At 50.5% G+C, this 21,335-nt stretch overlaps 2 protein-coding genes across 4 annotated transcripts in view; one reads left to right on the forward strand and one right to left on the reverse strand.

Moving 5' to 3' along the window:
• The window catches only part of LOC139198812 (CSC1-like protein 2), a 28,715-nt gene extending 16,809 nt beyond the window's left edge, over positions 1-11,906 (reverse strand). For all 3 annotated transcript variants that reach the window (XR_011584107.1, XM_070827770.1, XM_070827768.1), the window contains exons 1-4: positions 11,629-11,906; positions 2,951-3,169; positions 806-885; positions 118-156 (exon numbers count right to left, since the gene is read on the reverse strand). Coding sequence is in view for 2 of the 3 variants with exons in the window: in XM_070827770.1 (XP_070683871.1) it covers positions 118-156; positions 806-885; positions 2,951-3,118 (287 nt within the window). In the remaining variant the exon portion in view is untranslated. The remainder of the gene's footprint in view (positions 1-117; positions 157-805; positions 886-2,950; positions 3,170-11,628) is intronic.
• Positions 11,907-12,379: 473 nt separating this feature from the next.
• On the forward strand, positions 12,380-15,755 carry LOC139199080 (3-oxo-5-alpha-steroid 4-dehydrogenase 2-like). The gene is made up of 5 exons (XM_070828094.1): positions 12,380-12,684; positions 13,535-13,698; positions 14,065-14,166; positions 14,415-14,565; positions 15,246-15,755. The coding sequence occupies exons 1-5, from the start codon at positions 12,401-12,403 to the stop codon at positions 15,310-15,312; spliced, it is 768 nt and encodes a 255-aa protein (XP_070684195.1). The 5' UTR covers positions 12,380-12,400; the 3' UTR covers positions 15,313-15,755.
• The last annotated feature ends 5,580 nt before the right edge of the window (positions 15,756-21,335 follow it).

Raw genomic sequence — 21,335 nt, forward strand, 5'->3', positions numbered from 1 at the left:
CGGCACAGCGACAACACACACACACACACACACACACACAGTGAGGTCATGTTAGTGCACCAATCAGACAGCAGAACCCTGTTAATGAAACCAGAGGAGGACGAAGCAGCAACATACTATTCCCGCTCCTCCTGGTCGCTGAAACGCTTCTTCAGTCTTCAGGATGGAAACAGAGAGAAAATGAAAAGCTGCTGAGACGCCGTCAGCGCCAACAGGAAGTGTCCGTCACCAAACACTTGTGTTCATCGCCATGTGGAACACAGACGGAAACATGTCGAGCTCTTTCAGTGGTTCCCAAGTATTTTAGTAATATTTAAGTGTTTCATTAACAGGTAACTCCACTGGTTCTCACCCAGGGTCCCACCTGATCATGTCCTGGAGTCTGAATGTACTAAGCTTCTGAAGCAATCTGACCGGACCAGAAGTGTGTGAACATCCTGTACATCAACAGACAGCACACACACCAGACTACATTCACTAAAACAGGGATTTTAGAGCTGCTGCCTCCATCAGTCAGTGTGTCTGTGTGACTTTGATGTTTTAAAGGGTTAGTTCAACACTATCTCTGACTGATGGAGCAGCAGCTCTAAAATCCCTGTTTTAGTGAATGTAGTCTGGTGTGTGTGCTGTTTGTGGTTAAACCAGAAGGATCTTCCAGGTCTCTCTCTGTAGGTTAGCTGAACCAGTTATATTCATGTCGCGGCCACTCAGACGGGCCCCGACCCCCATGTTGGGAACCACCGGTCTGTTTGATGCCCGGCGTCGTCCGTATGGCGACTTGACAAACTGATAAAGGTGCGTTTACCTGTCAGCGTCGGTGACCAGCGCCAGGCGACCATAGTCCCATGCGACTTTCCGTAGAATGGAGAAAACGAAGAGCAGCACCTGAGGAAGAAGAGAGGAGGACTTCCTGTTAGGACTCTGATGGAACAATACACCAGGTGCTGCTGACAGGTGGAGGTCAAAGGTCACCGCCAAACTACGCTGTCGTTATTACAAACAGAAACCAGGGATTAAACTTTCAAAATAAGAGCGAAGCTGCAGTGACAGCGTTCAGCGGGGTCGGACCGGACCGATCCATCGGGCCGCAGTATTGATTTTTCCAACAGTCGGTGAACATCGCAGTGAACGGCCCGCGTTCAGCGGTTCCCACAATGCAACCTGTTCCTTCACGCAACACGCCGACTCAGCTCATCTCTGATGCTCACCGTTGTCCCACAATGCACTGCACTCAGGAAATCAGGTCAACAGTTTTCGTCATTGATCGGCTCTTCAGACCGATTCTTCACTCACCTTCAGTCAGCATCAGTATGATGTCACAGCGAGCTGACATCACGTCGGACTTATCAAAGCTAAGGACAGGAAGTCCTAAAAATAAAAGTCAGACCACAGGTGGACCACAGACAGACCACAGACAGACCACAAACAGACCACAGGTGGACCACAGGTGGACCACAGGTGGACCACAGACAGACCACAGACAGACCACAAACAGACCACAGGTGGACCACAGGTGGACCACAGGTGGACCACAGACAGACCACAGTCAGACCACAGACAGACCACAGGTGGACCACAGGTGGACCACAGGTGGACCACAGACAGACCACAGTCAGACCACAGCCAGACCACAGACAGACCACAGTCAGACCACAGACAGACCACAGACCGACCACAGACAGACCACAGCCAGACCACAGTCAGACCACAGCCAGACCACAGCCAGACCACAGCCAGACCACAGACAGACCACAGACAGACCACAGTCAGACCACAGTCAGACCACAGACAGACCACAAACCGACCACAGACAGACCACAGTCGGACCACAGTCGGACCACAGTCGGACCACAGTCGGACCACAGGTGGACCACAGTCGGACCACAGTCGGACCACAGTCGGACCACAGTCAGACCACAGTCAGACCACAGACAGACCACAAACCGACCACAGACAGACCACAGTCGGACCACAGTCGGACCACAGGTGGACCACAGTCGGACCACAGTCGGACCACAGTCGGACCACAGGTGGACCACAGACGGACCACAGTCAGACCACAGCCAGACCACAGACAGACCACAGACAGACCACAGTCAGACCACAGACAGACCACAGACCGACCACAGACCGACCACAGACAGACCACAGCCAGACCACAGCCAGACCACAGCCAGACCACAGACAGACCACAGCCAGACCACAGCCAGACCACAGCCAGACCACAGACAGACCACAGACAGACCACAGTCAGACCACAGTCAGACCACAGACAGACCACAAACCGACCACAGACAGACCACAGTCGGACCACAGTCGGACCACAGTCGGACCACAGTCGGACCACAGACAGACCACAGTCAGACCACAGACAGACCACAGTCAGACCACAGACAGACCACAAACCGACCACAGACAGACCACAGTCGGACCACAGTCGGACCACAGTCGGACCACAGGTGGACCACAGTCGGACCACAGTCGGACCACAGTCGGACCACAGTCAGACCAGTCAGACCACAGACAGACCACAGTCAGACCACAGACAGACCACAAACCGACCACAGACAGACCACAGACCGACCACAGTCAGACCACAGACAGACCACAGACAGACCACAGTCAGACCACAGCCTTGGCTTGTTGGTTCACTCTCCAGATAACAATAAGAACCTCTGTCTGTAGTTTTCCCTTCAGATAAAGTGTCCATCATGTTACCGTCTGTACTAGAAATCAGACAGAACTTCACTCATCTGATGGAAAACCTGTTTTCTTTCCTGCATCCATTGATTCATTAGTTGATTCTGGTCAGACTGTTTAATAATTTGTGGACGTCACCTTAATATATTTCACCATGTTTTTTACTACAAACGTTCACTCAGACAGATTTGGTAAACCCTTCAGCTGCTCTCATTTATACTGAGGGAGTGTGTGTGCCGTACCGACTCACCAGGAAGCACATGAAGTCGAGGGCTAGCACGGTGGGCACCCCTCCGAACGGCAGCCCCTGCAGCACCGTGCTGCGGATGCGAGCCGAGTAACAGTAGTCTTTGGATTCGCCGTGGGCGGAGCAGTTGTCCTGGCCGCCGCACGCCTGGCCGCCACCGTATATCGCCATGGTAACGATCAGGGCTTTGAGCACGCTCACTGCCACATCCTCGCAGAGAAGCTGAGGGAGGAAACAGACGTGTTAAAAACAGAAGAAGCGACCTTTAACCTTTAACCTTCACTCGGCCGGTGTTTCCTCGTGAGACCTCGCGGCTGACTACGTTTCCCAGCATGCCTGAGCGGCAGCAGCAGCGGCCCGCTTTCTCTGTGACCCACTCATCCCGTTGCCACGGTAACCCTCGCTACAGCCCCTGACCCACTTTTCACGCCTCGGTGCCCGTTTCTCACAAAACCACAGCGACGGCGGTCTGACTGATGATGTCATCGCAGCATCACGTCGCTCCGCCTCCAACCGAACGGGCTGAGAACAAAGAGACGGAGTCACACAGCACCAGACTCCAGCAGAGAAACCACCGATTTAAGGACGCAGCAAACACTGGAACTGAAGAGGGGGAGGAGCAGGAGGAGGAGGAGGGGGAGGAGGGGGGGGGAAGGAGGAGCAGGAGGAGGGGGAGGAGGGGGAGGGGGGGGGGGGAGGAGGAGCAGGAGGAGGGGGAGGGGGAGGAGGAGGAGGAGCAGGAGGAGGGGGAGGGGGAGGAGGAGGAGGGGGGGGGGGAGGGGGGGGGGAGGAGTTTTGGCTGATGGCTCTGATCTTCATGTTGTAAAGAGCAGCAGGATCAGACCTCCAGAACTAACTTCCTGTTTGTCCTCCACCTTCAGAGCAGACGGCCTCAGCTACAGAGACACTGAGGTCCAAATCAACACTTCCTGTCGATAAGCTGCTGATCACCAGGTAATGATCCTGCTCTCCAGAGGATGACCGCTGTGGTGCTGCCATGGTCTGACCTGGAATATTCCATCACCCCCCCCCCTGTTGTCATGGTGCAGCAGCAGCAGCAGCATGACTCATCTGAAGCCTCCAGCCTCAGAGTGTGTGTGTGTGACTGTGTGTGTGTGTGACTGTGTGTGTGTGTGACTGTGTGTGTGTGTGACTGTGTGTGTGTGTGTGTGTGTGTGTGTGTGACTGTGTGTGTGTGTGACTGTGTGTGTGTGTGTGTGACTGTGTGTGTGTGTGTGTGTGTGTGACTGTGTGTGTGTGTGACTGTGTGACTGTGTGTGTGTGTGTGTGTGTGACTGTGTGTGTGTGTGTGACTGTGTGTGTGTGTGTGTGTGTGTGTGTGACCGTGTGTGTGTGTGTGTGTGTGTGTGTGTGTGTGACTGTGTGTGTGACTGTGTGTGTGTGTGTGTGTGTGTGTGACTGTGTGTGTGTGTGTGTGACTGTGTGTGTGTGTGTGTGTGTGTGTGTGACTGTGTGTGTGTGTGTGTGACTGTGTGTGTGTGTGACTGTGTGTGTGACTGTGTGTGTGTGTGTGACTGTGTGTGTGTGTGTGTGTGTGACTGTGTGTGTGTGTGTGTGTGACCGTGTGTGTGTGTGTGTGTGTGTGTGTGTGTGTGACTGTGTGTGTGTGTGTGTGTGTGTGACTGTGTGTGTGTGTGTGTGACTGTGTGTGTGTGTGTGTGACAGTATGTGTGTGTGTGTGACTGTGTGTGTGTGTGAGTGTGTGAGTGTGTGTGCGACTGTGTGTGTGTGTGTGTGTGTGCGACTGTGTGTGTGTGTGTGTGTGTGACTGTGTGTGAGTGTGTGTGCGACTGTGTGTGTGTGTGTGTGTGTGACTGTGTGTGTGTGTGTGTGTGTGTGTGTGTGTGTGACTGTGTGTGTGAGACTGTGTGTGTGTGACTGTGTGTGTGTGTGACTGTGTGTGTGAGTGTGTGTGTGTGAGACTGTGTGTGTGTGTGTGTGTGTGTGTGTGTGTGTGTGTGACTGTGTGTGTGTGTGACTGTGTGTGTGAGTGTGTGTGTGTGACTGTGTGTGTGTGAGACTGTGTGTGTGTGCGTGTGTGTGTGACTGTGTGTGTGAGACTGTGTGTGAGACTGTGTGTGTGTGTGTGTGTGTGTGTGTGTGTGACTGTGTGTGTGTGTGTGTGTGTGTGTGTGTGACTGTGTGTGACTGTGTGTGTGTGTGTGTGTGTGTGTGTGTGTGTGTGTGTGTGTGTGTGTGTGTGTGTGTGTGTGTGACTGTGTGTGTGTGTGTGTCTCTCTGAGGACTCTGGGGGGGGGCGAGGACTCTGGGGGGGGCGAGGACTCTGGGGGGGGGCGAGGACTCTGGGGGGGGGCGAGGACTCTGGGGGGGGCCCCTCCACTCTGAACAGGATGTAACTGCTGGTCTTATCAGGCGGCTGCAGGCGGCGGCGCCCTGAGCTCGCTCTGCACGCGGTGACAGTGAACCTGACAGAGCTCGTGTGGTCAGCGCTGACGACGTCGTACTAACGAGCACCTTTACACCTGAAGTCCACCTTAAAAACATGAAGTCACATGACCTGAACGTCACTGATCTGCTCAAACATTGAAACGATTTCCTTTACACGCTGTATTTAGGATGTTTTCACTCTGCACACACACCAGACTCCATTCACTAAAACAGGGATTTTAGAGCTGCTGCCTCCATCAGTCAGCGTGTGTCACTGTGTGACTTTGGTGTTTCAGCTCGGATCCAAACTAATGTGTTAAAACACCAGAGTCACAGCAGACAGAGCAGCAGCTCCTGTGGTCTGAGAGCTAAAAGGGATACACTGATCCAACCTTTCCAGTCCCAGTACTAAATTGGTTACCCGGGCTTCGGTTATTGGCCGATACCGATTTATTACTAAAATAAAAAGTAATGATGCACCAGCAGCTTGGTAGAAAGCCTCCGAATGAGCAGAATCACAGTTGTGGTGCTCCGAGCGTGTAAAGCAGCGGCAGATCGTCTGTCTGACGTCCGACCTTCATCCTGCTGGTGCTCGCTTGTCCTAACAAAGTCCTCAGTTTATGGGAACCTTTCTGAAGCCACCGGACTCCACTGACACCGATGTTAGTATGAACTCATGGATATAAACGTAGAACTGAGTAGAATAGATCCACAGTCTGATACCTGATGCCGTGCTGGTAGACTATTTCAGTACTGGGACCGAAAAAGTGTTAATTTGACTTTCAGGCGACAGAAGCAGCCGGAGTCTTTTCTGTGACTTTGCTGTTTGAACATGTTAGTTAGTTAGTTAGTTAGTTAGTTAGTTAACCCTTTACAACACACAGTAACACCAACACGCTGACTGATGGAGGCAGCAGCAGAGCAGCAGCTCCTGAGTTCTGTGAGCTAAAATCACTGTTTTAGTGAATGGAGTCTGGTGTGTTTGAAGAGACAAAATGTCTGCACTTAAACTGATGTTGATGTTTTTAGGCCAATATTGGGCATTAAAACATTGAAGCATCTAATCTGTAAATAGATCAGTTGTTAGCTGCTCATGACGTCTCCAGCACGTTAAACATCACCGCTCTTCTTGTGGTTTACTTCCTGCTCAAACGGTGCGTTTAGGTGCAAATCTCTAAACTGCACAAATGGAGTCTGGTGGTCAGCAGGTCGGCCGTTTGTTCCTCCGGTCAACGTGTGTTCAGACAAATAACTCAAAGAGGTCCATGAAGGCAGCGCTGCTTTAGGGTCCACTCTAGGCTGTGGGATTTCAGAGCTTCACTGATGCCACAGAATCATCATGAACATAATTCATGCTTAAAGAAAAACAACTTATCGTCTCTACTGTCTAATATCTAGTTTCATTATTGATTCCTTTGTTGAGTCTTTTTTAAGCAACAATTAGAACAATTAAAGGGTCGCTCCCCTGTTTCTCCCCCTGGGTCCACATCCTGTGTAAAAGTGTTGGAACTGGTCCAGTAGATGCACTGGAAAATCTAAAAGAATCTAAATGAATGAATAAAACAAAGTGAACTCAGAATATCTGTCACATCATTAACATCTGGCTCTTCTGGAGATTCATACTTGGCATTATATTCAGGGTCCCCAGCTATGAAGGTAAAATCCCTTAAAACCCACTTCAGCTCAGGGACCTCGGGCTCCGGTATATCATCTGAACGCACAGGAGACAATGAAACCGTTCAAAAAAGATTGGTTTTGTAAATAAACTGGTATTTTTTGAATACGATGCACAATATTCACCCTGCCCCCAAACTAACCCAGACCTCCCTTTTCTGAACTCCAGGTCTGACCAGAAACCTGTTCTGGTCCTGAACAGACCAGTAAGAGAAGCTCTAAAATGTTAAATGACTGTTGACTAACAGGACAAACTAACAGACCAGCAGCTCCTCTGTGAAGTGACCATCACATCTTATTACAGAGACTGGAACACTTGACTGCTTTAAGTCTTATTGATCAGATTGATCAGTTTGTACACGTTAACAATGAGTCCTCTGTCCACACTAAGGTTAGACATGGAGTTCCACAAGGTTCAGTGCTTGGACCAATACTCTTTATCTTATATATGCTTCCTCTTGGTAATATTATCAGGAAACACTCCATTAATTTCCACTGTTATGCAGATGATACACAATTATATTTATCAATAAAGCCAGATGAACCCAATCAGTTGGTTAAACTTCAAATCTGCCTTAAGGACATAAAGTCCTGGATGAGCAGCAACTTTCTGCTGCTAAACTCAGATAAAACTGAAGTTATTCTGCTCTAAACACTTCAGAGACAGCTTTCTACTACCATAACTGCTCTGGATGGCATCACTCTGGCCTCCAGCTCCACTGGGAGGAATCTGGAGTCTTATTGATCAGGATTTGTCCTTTAACTCCCACATTAAACAGATTTCTAGAACTGCCTTTTTCCATCTATGTAATATTGTTAAAATCAGGTCCATCCTGTCTGGAGATGATGCAGAAACATTGGTCCATGCATTTGTCACTTCTAGGTTGGACTATTGTAACTCATTATTATCAGGCTGCCCCAATAAGTCCTTAAAGACTCTCCAGCTGGTCCAGAACGCTGCTGCTCCTGTTCTGACCAGAACTAAGAGAAGAGACCATCTTTCTCCTGTACTGGCTTCTCTTCATTGGCTTCCAGTAAAATCTAGAACAGAGTTTAAAATCCTTCTCCTCACCTCCAAAGCTCTTAATGTTCAGGCTCCATCATATCTTAAAGAGCTCATAGTACCGTACTACCCCACTAGAGCACTGTGCTCCCAGACTGCAGGCCTACTGGTGGTTCCTAAAGTCCTCTAAAGTAGTGATGGAGCCAGAGCTTTCAGCTATCAGGCTCCTCTCCTGTGGAACCTCCTTCCAGTCTGGGTTCAGGGGGCAGACACCCTCTCTACATTTAAGAGTGGACTAAAAACCTTCCTTAGTGATGAAGCCTATAGTTCAGGGCTGGATCAGGTCTTAGACCAGCCCCTAGTTATGCTGCTACAGGCTCAGACGGCCGGGGGACTCCCATGATGCACTGGGCTCCTCTCTCCTCCTCTTCCTCTCCATCGTTATGTCTCATGTCAGTCAAATGTCTGTTACTAACTTGGTATCTTCCCCGAAGCCTTTCTGTGCTTTTCTCATCTCTCTGGTTCCTGTAGATCCTGTGGATCCTGTGGATCCTGGTCCTGGCCCTGCTGATGTGGTTCTCTGGTTCCTGTGGATCCTGGTCCTGGTTCCGCTGATGTGGTTCTCTGGTTCCTGTGGATCCTGGTCCCGGTTCCGCTGATGTGGTTCTCTGGTTCCTGTGGATCCTGGTCCCGGTCCCGCTGATGTGGTTCTCTGGTTCCTGTGGATCCTGGTCCTGGTCCTGCTGATGTGGTTCTCTGGTTCCTGTGGATCCTGGTCCTGGTCCTGCTGATGTGGTTCTCTGGTTCCTGTGGATCCTGGTCCTGGTCCTGCTGATGTGGTTCTCTGGTTCCTGTGGATCCTGGTCCTGGTCCCGCTGATGTGGTTCTCTGGTTCCTATGGATCCTGGTCCCGGTCCCGCTGATGTGGTTCTCTGGTTCCTATGGATCCTGGTCCTGGTCCTGCTATGGTTCATCGTCCACTCGTCATGTTTTTCCCCATAATGCTAATTGATTAGTCTCTGTCTGTCAGTGCTGTAGCTGCTGTTAGTGTGTTTGTTCTCTCTCCTCCACTCAACATGGACCCTGACAGAAAGCCCCCCCGCTCCGAGCCTGGTTCTGTTCAAGGTTTCCCCCGTTAAAGGGGAGTTCCTCCTCCCGTTAAAGGGGAGGGCTCCAGCTGTGCTGAACTCTGCTGTTATATCACTCTTCAACACACCAGACTCCATTGACAAAAACAGTGATTTTGGCTCCCAGAACACAGGAGCTGCTGCTCTGCTGCTGCCTGCATCAGTCAGTGTGTGTGATTGTGTGACTTTGGTGTTTAACAGGGTCCGTTTGGATCATAACAGAACATCTGTGTAACACACAACAACCCACAACTGATGCAGGCAGCAGCAGAGCAGCAGCTCCTGTGTGTGTGAGCTAAAATCACTGTTTTTGTCAATGGAGTCTGGTGGCTTTGGAGAGAGCACGTCCATGGTGCGCGTTCCTGGTGTGTGTTAGTGTGTGTAGTGTGTGTAGTGTGTGTAGTGTGTAGTGTGTGTGTAGTGTGTGTGTGTGTGTGTAGTGTGTGTAGTGTGTGTGTGTAGTGTGTAGTGTGTGTGTAGTGTGTAGTGTGTGTGTTGTGTGTAGTGTGTGTGTGTGTTGTGTGTAGTGTGTGTGTGTAGTGTGTGTAGTGTGTGTAGTGTGTGTGTGTAGTGTGTAGTGTGTGTGTAGTGTGTAGTGTGTGTGTTGTGTGTAGTGTGTGTGTGTGTTGTGTGTAGTGTGTGTGTGTGTTGTGTGTGTAGTGTGTGTGTGTAGTGTGTAGTGTGTGTAGTGTGTGTGTGTAGTGTGTAGTGTGTGTGTAGTGTGTAGTGTGTGTAGTGTGAAGTGTGTGTGTAGTGTGTGTGTAGTGTGTGTGTGTGTGTGTAGTGTGTGTAGTGTGTGTGTGTAGTGTGTAGTGTGTGTGTAGTGTGTAGTGTGTGTGTTGTGTGTAGTGTGTGTGTGTGTTGTGTGTAGTGTGTGTGTGTGTTGTGTGTGTGTGTGTAGTGTGTGTAGTGTGTGTGTGTGTGTGTAGTGTGTGTGTGTGAAGTGTGTGTAGTGTGTGTAGTGTGTGTGTAGTGTGTGTGTGTGTGTGTAGTGTGTGTAGTGTGTGTGTAGTGTGTGTGTGTGTGTAGTGTGTGTGTGTGTGTGTGTAGTGTGTGTGTGTGTGTAGTGTGTGTAGTGTGTGTGTGTGTGTGTGTGTGTGTAGTGTGTGTGTGTAGTGTGTAGTGTGTGTGTGTGTGTGTGTGTGTAGTGTGTGTGTGTGTGTGTGTGTAGTGTGTGTAGTGTGTGTGTGTGTGTGTGTAGTGTGTGTGTGTGTGTAGTGTGTGTGTGTGTGTGTGTGTAGTGTGTGTGTGTGTAGTGTGTAGTGTGTGTGTGTGTAGTGTGTGTAGTGTGTAGTGTGTGTGTGTGTGTGTGTGTGTGTAGTGTGTGTGTGTGTGTGTGTGTAGTGTGTGTGTGTAGTGTGTAGTGTGTGTAGTGTGTGTGTGTAGTGTGTGTGTGTGTGTGTGTGTAGTGTGTGTAGTGTGTGTAGTGTGTGTAGTGTGTGTGTAGTGTGTGTAGTGTGTGTGTGTAGTGTGTAGTGTGTAGTGTGTGTAGTGTGTAGTGTGTGTAGTGTGTGTGTGTAGTGTGTGTGTGTAGTGTGTAGTGTGTAGTGTGTGTAGTGTGTGTAGTGTGTGTGTGTAGTGTGTGTGTGTGTAGTGTGTGTAGTGTGTAGTGTGTGTGTGTGTGTGTAGTGTGTGTGTGTGTGTGTAGTGTGTGTGTGTGTAGTGTGTGTGTGTGTGTAGTGTGTAGTGTGTAGTGTGTGTGTAGTGTGTAGCGTGTAGTGTGTAGTGTGTGTAGTGTGTGTGTAGTGTGTGTGTGTGTAGTGTGTGTGTGTGTAGTGTGTGTGTGTGTGTAGTGTGTGTGTGTGTGTGTAGTGTGTAGTGTGTAGTGTGTGTGTGTGTGTGTGTGTGTAGTGTGTGTGTGTGTGTGTGTGTGTAGTGTGTAGTGTGTAGTGTGTGTAGTGTGTGTGTAGTGTGTGTGTAGTGTGTAGTGTGTGTGTGTAGTGTGTGTGTAGTGTGTGTGTAGTGGGGCAGCAGCGGGTTTATCTCCGGGTCTCTCCTGGACGGAGCAGCGGCCCTGCTGCACCTGCAGTCCGGCCTGAGCAGACCGCACCTGCCGCAGAGAGGCTCACCGGGACACCGGCTGTAAAATCCGGATCAGGACCGACGGACCGACGCTTTTCTGCGGAGGAGACGTGCTGAGAGGCGCAGAGCCGCAGCCGGTCGGTCCGGTGGAGGAGAAGTGACGGTGGTGTGGCTGCAGACGGACGGACGGAGGCTCGCTGTGTCCTCTGCGCACACATTATATAACCCGACCCCCCCCCCACCCCCCCACCTTAAAAACAGCGGAGCAGCACGGACGCCGGATGGATGCTGTCCGGGGGGAAGCGGCGGGCAGGCCGCCGGAGAGGCTGCAGCAGCGGCCTGTCCGCCGCTAATCGACCCGCCGAGGAGATCAAACAAAGCCGCCTTATGATAAACCAGAGAATAAAGCCCGTAATAATTAAAACCAATTAGAATAAATCCCGTACCTGACCATCCGAAGCAGATCCTCCCGCTCCCCGCCGACAAATCAACAATTTCACCGCAGAAACGACCCGTTAAATCCTCACAGATCCTCCGCCGCCCGGGCTGCGTCCTGCCGCAGCGCCGCCATCCCGCTGAAAAGGGCTGATTCACGCCCGAGGGCTTCAAACCTCCGCCGCAGGAGCGAGTCCCTCCGCCGGCCGCTGAGAGCGCTGAGAGACGCCGCTTCTTCGTCGGGTGTCGGTGTAAAATGGAGGCGGTCTCTCCGGGAATAGACACGGAGCGGAGCCGCTGCTGCTGGCGCTGGGAGGAGGAGGAGGAGGAGGAGGAGGAGGAGGAGGAGGAGGAGGAGGAGGAGGAGGAGGAGAGTCCGCCACAGTTCACACTTCCGCCCACAGAGGGCGCCAACACGGGACCTTCACAATAAGAGCCCATAATTAGTTTTCTAAAGTGATTGTCGTGGATGTGGATGTGAAACAGTCAGCACCATAATAAAGACCTCTTACTGCCTATTAAACTCACAGCTTCTGGCTGAGCCACCTGTGGACCAGAGTGAAGGATTGTGGGTACAAGCTGTCCTGATGACTGGTGCTTTTGGATTGCAGTGACCTGTGTGTGTGTGTGTGTGTGTGTGTGTGTGTGTGTCTCTCTCTCTCTCTCTGTGTGTGTCTGTCTGTGTGTGTGTGTGTGTGTGTGTGTGTGTGTGTGTGTGGGCCTGCCCTTCTCAGATGGACCACAGGAGGCGCTGCAGTTGCCCTCACAGTCCGAGCCGAGCCGATGGAGTGTCTGTCCGCCGGTGCGTCCTACCTGAGCTGGGCTCTGGTGCTCGGGGGTTTCGCCTACCTGCTGCAGCAGGTGCGCACCCCCGCCCCCTACGGCCGCTACACGGCGGCGCAGAGCCGCTGCTGCCCGGCCCGGCGGGCCTGGTTCCTGCAGGAGCTCCCAGCCTTCCTGCTGCCGCTGCTGCTGCTGCTGATCCCCGCAGAGCCGCGCACAGAGGCGGGCAGCAGCACCGGGAGGAGGCTGCTGCTCTGCACCTTCCTGCTGCACTACTTCCACAGGTGAGACAGGTGTGTGTGTGTCTCTCTCTCTCTCTGTGTGTGTCTGTGTGTGTGTGTGTGTGTGTGTGTGTCTCTGTGTGTGTGTGTGTGTGTGTGTGTGTGTGTGTGTCTCTGTGTGTGTGTGTGTGTGTGTGTCTCTGTGTGTGTGTGTGTGTGTGTCTGTGTGTGTGTGTGTCTCTGTGTGTGTGTGTGTGTGTGTGTGTGTGTGTGTGTCTCTGTGTGTGTGTGTGTGTGTGTGTGTGTGTGTGTGTCTCTGTGTGTGTGTGTGTGTGTGTGTCTCTGTGTGTGTGTGTGTGTGTGTCTGTGTGTGTGTGTGTGTGTGTGTCTCTGTGTCTCTGTGTGTGTGTGTGTGTCTGTGTGTGTGTGTGTGTGTGTGTGTGTGTGTCTCTGTGTGTGTGTGTGTGTCTGTGTGTGTGTGTGTGTGTGTGTGTGTGTGTCTCTGTGTGTGTGTCTGTGTCTGTGTGTATGTGTGTGTCTGTGTCTGTGTGTGTGTGTGTGTGTCTCTGTGTGTGTCTGTGTGTGTGTGTGTGTCTGTGTGTGTGTGTGTGTGTCTGTGTCTCTGTGTCTCTGTGTGTGTGTGTGTCTCTGTGTCTCTGTGTGTGTGTGTGTGTGTGTGTGTGTGTGTGTGTGTGTGTGTGTGTTTCACTGGATTAGTGAACATTCTACTGTTCACTAATCCAGTGCAGTGGTCCACAGTGATACCAAGGTATTTCCTCTTTACCCCTGGACCCCCCCCCCCCCCCCCCCCCTGTCTATTATATTTAAATGTGGGCGTCTCCTCACTCAGAAACACTCTGAAGGTGACGACACTAAGAAAACACTGTGCAGCTGACCCCAGTGTCTTCTTTAGGAGCTTTGTCTTCGCCCCCCTGTCCAGAGGACGACCCGTCCCGCGGCACATCGTCCTCTTCGCCGTCCTCTTCAACTCCGCCAACGGCCTCCTGCAGGGACACCACCTGCTGCACTGCGCCCACTTTGAACACACCTGGCTGACGGACGGCCGCAGAGCAGCAGGTGGGTCCGACCGGAGATACAAAGCAGCTCAGAGATGTTCTGGTGTTCTGTTACTGTCACACTCCCGTGTTCTCTAATGTTCTCCGATGTTCTCTGATGTTCTCTAATGTTCTCAGATGTTCTCTGATGGTCTCCGATGTTCTCTGATGTTCTCCGATGTTCTCAGATGTTCTCTGATGGTCTCTGATGTTCTCTGATGTTCTCAGATGTTCTCTGATGTTCTCCGATGTTCTCAGATGTTCTCTGATGGTCTCCGATGTTCTCTGATGTTCTCTGATGGTCTCCGATGTTCTCTGATGTTCTCTAATGTTCTCCGATGTTCTCTGATGGTCTCCGATGTTTCTGGTTCCTCTCTCCGTGATGAAGGTCTTCTTCTGTTCCTCGTCGGTCTGATCATCAACATCCACAGTGACCACATCCTGCGCTGCCTCAGGAAACCCGGAGAGACCGTCTACAGGATCCCTCACGGTACCGTTATGCTAACAGTCCACATCCTGGTCCACATGTTGATCCCGGTCCACATGCTGATCCCGGTCCACCTGCAGATCCTGGTCCACATGCTGATCCTGGTCCACATGCTGATCAGGATCATCATCAGGATCAGATGTGGATCAGCCACATCCTGATGTCATTGATCAAAACAAACGGTCTCAGGCCTTCCAGGTTTCTTCTTCTGTGGTTTCTGTCAAACTTTTACCACCTTCATTTTTCTCCAGGGGGAATGTTTGAGTTCGTGTCTGGAGCGAACTTCTTCGGGGAGATTGTGGAGTGGTGGGGTTACGCCGTGGCCACGTGGTCTTTACCCACCTTTGCCTTCGCCTTCTTCACTGTTTGCTCCATCGGCCCCAGAGCCTACCAGCACCACAGGTACCTCTGCAGTCTGACTTATTACCAGCACCACAGGTACCTCTGCAGTCTGACTTATTACCAGCACCACAGGTACCTCTGCAGTCTGACTTATTACCTGCACCACAGGTACCTCTGCAGTCTGACTTATTACCTGCACCACAGGTACCTCTGCAGTCTGACTTATTACCTGCACCACCGGGACCCCTGCAGTCTGACTTATTACCTGCACCACCGGGACCTCTGCAGTCTGCCTTATTACCAGCACCACAGGTACCTCTGCAGTCTGCCTTATTACCAGCACCACAGGTACCTCTGCAGTCTGACTTATTACCAGCACCACAGGTACCTCTGCAGTCTGACTTATTACCAGCACCACAGGTACCTCTGCAGTCTGACTTATTACCAGCACCACAGGTACCTCTGCAGTCTGACTTATTACCAGCACCACAGGTACCTCTGCAGTCTGACTTATTACCTGCACCACAGGTACCTCTGCAGTCTGACTTATTACCTGCACCACAGGTACCTCTGCAGTCTGACTTATTACCTGCACTGAAATTAAAATCTTCCTGCCCCCCCCCCCAGCTATCACCCATGTAACCAGCAGTATGGGTACCTTTACAGTCTGATTTATTACCTACCTGCCACATTAAAACTGTGAGTGTCTCCTTGACGTGGACGTCCTGTCTGTCTTGCAGGGACTACCTGCAGAGGTTTGAGGACTACCCCGTCTCCAGGAAGGCCATCATTCCTTTCATACTGTGAGGATGGGAGAGAGTCTGCAGCAGTCGCCTTCTGTCTTTGTTACTCTGCTAGGCTGGAACAGATGATGCTGAATCTGCTCATGTAACAACACATTTAGAGACCAGAACTGGATCCCCTGGACAGGAGTCAGGCACTTCAGCCCGGCGATCATACGAGCGCTTCATTTTTCCTTCAACCTTTTCTAGATTGGTTTTAGACATTTTTCCTGCTTCATACAAACGTCTCTTGAACTCATTCTCATAATCCATTAGATCTGAAGGAGGAGAAGCTTCTTCCAGTCAGCCTGTAGCGCTGCTAAAGGACCATGTACGGTGTGACACCAGGTCATTTGGGCTAAAACCAGTACTCCCCTGAGTGACCTCCCGAGCAGCTAGCATTAGCTAGCCCAATCACGACCTAGCTCAGTACAATAAGAGCGCAAAAGGGACTTCAAAGTTTGATGAACCGCTCAGCAGCTCCCTGGCTCTCTGGATGATAAGCAGTTGACCGAACATGTTTAATATCAGAATCAGAATTCCTTTAATAATCCCCAGGGGGATAGTACACGAAAGTAATAATAATGATAATAATAATAATAATAATAATAATGATACAAATGATACAAATAATACCACTACTACCAACAATAATATATAACATGTACACTCTGGCTCTTGACGAAGGCGGTTGCATTCTCCCCTCTCTCTCCTTCCCTTACCTTTTCCTGCTCTGCTCTCAGTCTTGTCTTGACTAGGAGCCTCTCTCTGCACTGTTCTCTAGAACTCTAAACCTGAATGATGGAATTAGTGAACTGGTCTCTCCATGCAGTTGATAAAATTTTCAGCACCAGAAGAGCGGTGCCTGGGGAACCGGCATGCCCTCAAGGAACGTTTCCAGCTGGCTACACGGTCGACTCGTGGGATAAGTGGAGGACCGTGTGCCTGGCGGGACCTGTCCATTGAGGACGTGGAAGATGTTTATCTGTTTGGATCCATGATAACAGGTGTTCTGCTGATTGGATTATGCTTTGCACTGATGTATCGACAATACTGGAAGCTGGTGGCAGCAGTCAAGGGCCCCACTCCGTTGATTGAGGGTTTAGGCAGGGCTCAAGCCGCGGTTCTCAACCGCACGGATAACATCTTTCGGCTCTGCAAAACGGATCGGATCTTGGCCAAGGTCACTGCTGGAACAATCTCCCCTCTGAGTTCACTGCAGCTGGGACGCTCTTCCCCATCCCTCCCCCATCCACCTGGTGCTTGTTGGCTTGTCTGGAACCAGACCAGGGACGTCTCCATGGCAACCGCCATGTTATCGCCGACGACCGCGAATGAACTGAGGCGGGTTTTGGGGAACTGTTGGGCCACACATCAGGACTTACTCCTGCCCTACATCCAATGCCTTCGCCAGCTTCCACCCCTCCAGTACGAGAGGCGTGGTCTAAAGCGCTCGCCCACCGAGCTGTAGCCAGCGGCCTGCCTCCTGCGGTGCTGGAGATCTCCACTCCCCTTTTCCCCTCCCCTGTTGCCATGTTGTTATTGTCATGTGATGTGCTAAAATTTGTGCTGAGGTTTTTTACCGGTCCCACACTGCACTCCACATGAGTACAGTCTGGTGTCGCATGTTTTTTCTCCTCCCCTCTCTCTCCTCTTGTTTTCCTCCCCACTTTCCCCACCACTGTAAACGGAATTTCCCCTCGGGGATTAATAAAGTATTTGATTGATTGATTGAGCTGTACTATATAATAATAATAACAATAATAATAATCAGGTGAGTCCAGGGTCCTCTCCTCTCTGGTGGAACAGTTCCTGTACTGGGTGAAGTTGGGCAGAGCCTTTGCCATGGTGACATGGTTGAAGACAGAGATAGCAGTGGGTGCACTCTGGTGTAGAGTCTGTACCCGGGCTATGGCGGAGTGGATGACGTCACACGCCGAAGTCGGGTTGGCAGAGGGAGGAATGAAAACAGTCACCATGACAACATGTGAAAGACCAACAGCAGACAGGTCAGTGTCCGGGCTGCAGATGAGCTCCTTGATAGTAACATGAGCAGGACTGCTCCACCTGTTGTTCACCAGAACGGCCCCCCTCCTTTCTGCTCACCGCTCCTGGTGAGTTTGGAACCGATGGAAACATTGTGGTGGGGAATGTCCTGATGCAGCCATGTCTCCAAAAAGCATATCAGACTACACTCCCGGTGCTCCATCTGACTCCTGGCTAATGCTGTTAGCTCCTCCATCTTGTTTACCAGAGATCTCACGTTGCCCATAGTAACGATGGGGAGACAGGGTTTAGATTTCTTTTCCTCCAAACGCCTCCTGGTTCTTCTTTCCTCTGCAACCTCGGTGTGTTTTCCTCCACAATTCTTCTGGAATTTGTGAAGATCTTGTGGTCAAGATGCCAGCAGGTTTCAGAGCGATCAGCTGATCACTTGTGTAGCCAAAACGGCTACCAACGGCTACCAACGACCACCAACGACCACCCGGCAGAGTTAAAGTAGTACTTTCACAGCAAAAAGATGACAAGAGCTCTCTCCACCAGCATGTATTGGAGAGGGAATGTCTTAAAAACATATTACCAGCAAAAAAGTAAAACAAATAATTAAAAAGATAGTTAAAAGTAAGAAAACGAGCAGGAACAATCGTAACAGGCAGCATATACTTCCACACATGCGCACTGATATAATATGAAGTTTTCTCAGCATATCTGCAAACATCCTTGAGGTGAAATTTGTTCCCTGATCACTTTGGACAACCTTGGGAATGAATTGCGTCCAAGCTTTCATTATAGACTTGGTGGTCATGTTGCACAAAGGGAAAGCAGCTGGATATCTGGTAGTTTGACACATCACTGTAAACAGATACCAGATTTGGATTTAGGCAGCGGGTCGACAGTCAACCAACAAATGCTCAAACGGTTGACTTGCTACCGCTATGGGCTGCAAAGGAGCTGGTTTAATAGACTGATCTGGTTTTCCTGTGAGCTGACAAGTGTGACAGGTTTTGATGTAGTCAGAAATATCCTTCTTCAACCGAGGCCAGTAAAAGTACCGTAAAGTCTTGTCGTAGGGTTTTTTAACCCCCACATGCCCAGCTATCATGTCATGAGCAATTTTCAAAATACCATCCCTTAACTTGGTAGGAACAACAATCTGGAAAACGGCATCACCCATAAACTTATCACCCTGAGGCAACCATATTCTCAAGTAACCACGGGCCACACTTCCCACCTCCTCCACTGGACGCACCTACTGAAACAGTTCAGGCAAAGCATCATCCTCCTTCTGCCCCTGTGTCAGGGTCAGGTCAGGGAAACTGAACATTTGGAGCAGTTTTCTTCACTTTGATTTCCAACTTATTTTTGTTCAGTGACTGAGCCCTAGTGACAACACATACTGGAAAAACCTACTTGTCATTTTTATACTCAACCTGATCCCCAGAAGGAGAACAAGTAACCACTGGGGAGGGAGATGACTCCAAGAAGGGACCATCAGCTAGATCATTCCCCAGAATCACCTGCACCCCTCGTACTGGAAGGGCGTGACGCACTGCCAGAGCCACTTCCCCTTCCACCTGATCTGAAAAGAGAACCACTTTATGCAAAGGTACTGGGAACACCGTCAATCCCACACCTCTAACCAAAAAACAGTCCTCTGTAGCAGTATCAGCTGTAAAAGGCAGCACAGATGCTAAGATGAAAGACTCCAAGGCACCAGAAGCTCTCAAGACTTTAACTGGAACTCCTTTATCCCTTATCAAGGATACAAACCCATCACTGACAAATGTCCTTTGTTACCCACGGCTTGTTGTTTGGGTAACAGTGAACAGTCTCTACTGGAACAATGGAGCCTACACAGAAGTTGATATAGTCCGTGATGCACTCTGTGAGCCCGTCGATGTCTTCTCCATTTGGCTCACAGAGTGCCTGCCAGTCTGTGACCTCAAAACATCCCTGCAGTTCCACATACACTTCTTCCGACCATCTCCTCACTGTCTTTATGGTCACAGGCTGTCTTTTTACCAGAGGCAAATAAGTGGGACTGAGGTGTATGAGATTGTGGTCAGACCTGCCCAGAGGGGGGAGGGGAGAGGAGCTGTATGCACCCTTCACGTTAGCATACATCAAGTCCAGGGTCCTCTCCTCTCTGGGTCTACTGGGTGAAGTTGGGCAGTGCCTTTGCCATGGTGACATGGTTGAAGACAGAGATAGCAGTGAATGCACTCGGGTGTAGAGTCTGTACCTGGGCTATGGCGGAGAGGATGACGTCACACGCCGAAGTCGGGTTGGCAGAAGGAGGAATGTAAACAGTCACCATGACAACATGTGAAAACTCCCGTGGCAGGCGACGAGGACGAAGACCAACAGCAAATAGTTCAGTGTCCGGGCTGCAGATGAGCTTCTTGATAGTAATATGAGCAGGACCGCACCACCTGTTGTTCACCAGAACGGCCCCCCTCCTCTCCGCTCACCGCTCCTGGTGCAGTCCCTGTCGGCCCGAACAGCCATGTCTCCGTAAAGCACATTAGACTACACTCCCGGTAAGATGAGACATGACCAGCTAACGCTGACGGCTTAGTGTGTTGCCGAACTGCAGCAACAGCTTTAGCCTTCTCACTCATGTCTGTCCAGCGTACTGGGACAGCCAGGGCCGCAGGTTTGACCGGGCGGTGACCTGGTTGAGACTTCTTTTATTTTTAGGACATTCTGCTATCCAATGACCTTTCCCTAAACAGTAGTTACAAGTACGACCTAAATCTGACCTGCTACCACTGCTGCTTTGAGGCATTTTATAAGACACACTCATCTGCTTTAACTGCAGCATCATTTAAAGTTTTAGCATTTCTCTCACTCACAAAGTTACCATGTGCTCAGGAAGAGTTTCTTTAAACTGTTCCAACAAAACAAGTTCACACAACTGTTCAAAAGTCTGGGCCTCAGAAGCCAGCCTCCATCGACCAAACAGAGTAGACAACTCACGCGCAAACTCCACATAGGTCTCTTCCTCAGACTTTCTTACACTCCTAGACTTCTGCCGATAAACCTCAGGTACTAGGTTCTTTAATAATTCCAGCTTGTAACGCTCAAACTCTTGACGCTCTTTCTCCTGCTGTAGCTCAGCTTCACGTATCCTCACATTAACACTTTAACCTCTCAGTTTCAGCAGCATGCTCCTGCTCACCAACAGCTTGGTCCCGCTCCAATTCCAATTTGTGCTGTAAAATTATGAACTCCTTTTGCTGCTCAAAAGTTAAAGGCACTCCTGTCGCAGCAACAGGCCTCACACATTTCACAGATTGCTCTGGAAGACTAACCTGGGGAGAAAACACCCTCTGAGTGTCACTACTTTTAACTGCAGCAGACAAAACCCCCAACTGAACCAGACTATCCTTTATCACACACAGGGTACGATCTTTACGTCCCTGACTGGGGACAGCAAGCTCAAAATGCTCTGCAAGCATCTAACAGACCCTCACTGGGATTCTGCAAAAAGTCCTCAGAAGCAGACATGATTCAAGCAGCAGCAGCTAAACCACAGACCAGATACTTAACTGTGAAACATGTTCCCTGCCAAAAACCCCAGGGCTAAACCAACCTGTTCACCTGTTCAAAAGTTTAACCACAAAAGTTTAACCTCAGCCCAGTGCAGCTGCCACAGTGTAGAACATCCTCTCCCCTACCTAACTGTAATCTAATGGTCTGTCTCAACCCTGGTCTTCGTGCACCAGTGTCGGTGGGAAACTTACACACAGAGCCCAATGACTCGGCCAGGCAACCATCAAAATGGCGACCTACCTCGACATGGAGGTGCACCCAAAGCAAAACGCTGTGGCCGTACTAATGCACAAAAATAACGAGTCCACGAATAGACATCGTTCTAATACCTATCGGGAAAGTAGTTCCACTGGCCAGGCGCTCTCATACACCAGATCAGGGCAAACTAAAACACATTTCTCAGGCGGGTTAACAACAACTTCCAGGTGTGGTTCTTCACCGTCTTCACCACAAACTGAGACTTTACTGACTTTAACATCTTTAAACTGACAA

The sequence above is a fragment of the Pempheris klunzingeri genome, chromosome 3 (assembly GCF_042242105.1).
Source record: "Pempheris klunzingeri isolate RE-2024b chromosome 3, fPemKlu1.hap1, whole genome shotgun sequence".
NCBI lineage: Eukaryota > Metazoa > Chordata > Actinopteri > Acropomatiformes > Pempheridae > Pempheris > Pempheris klunzingeri.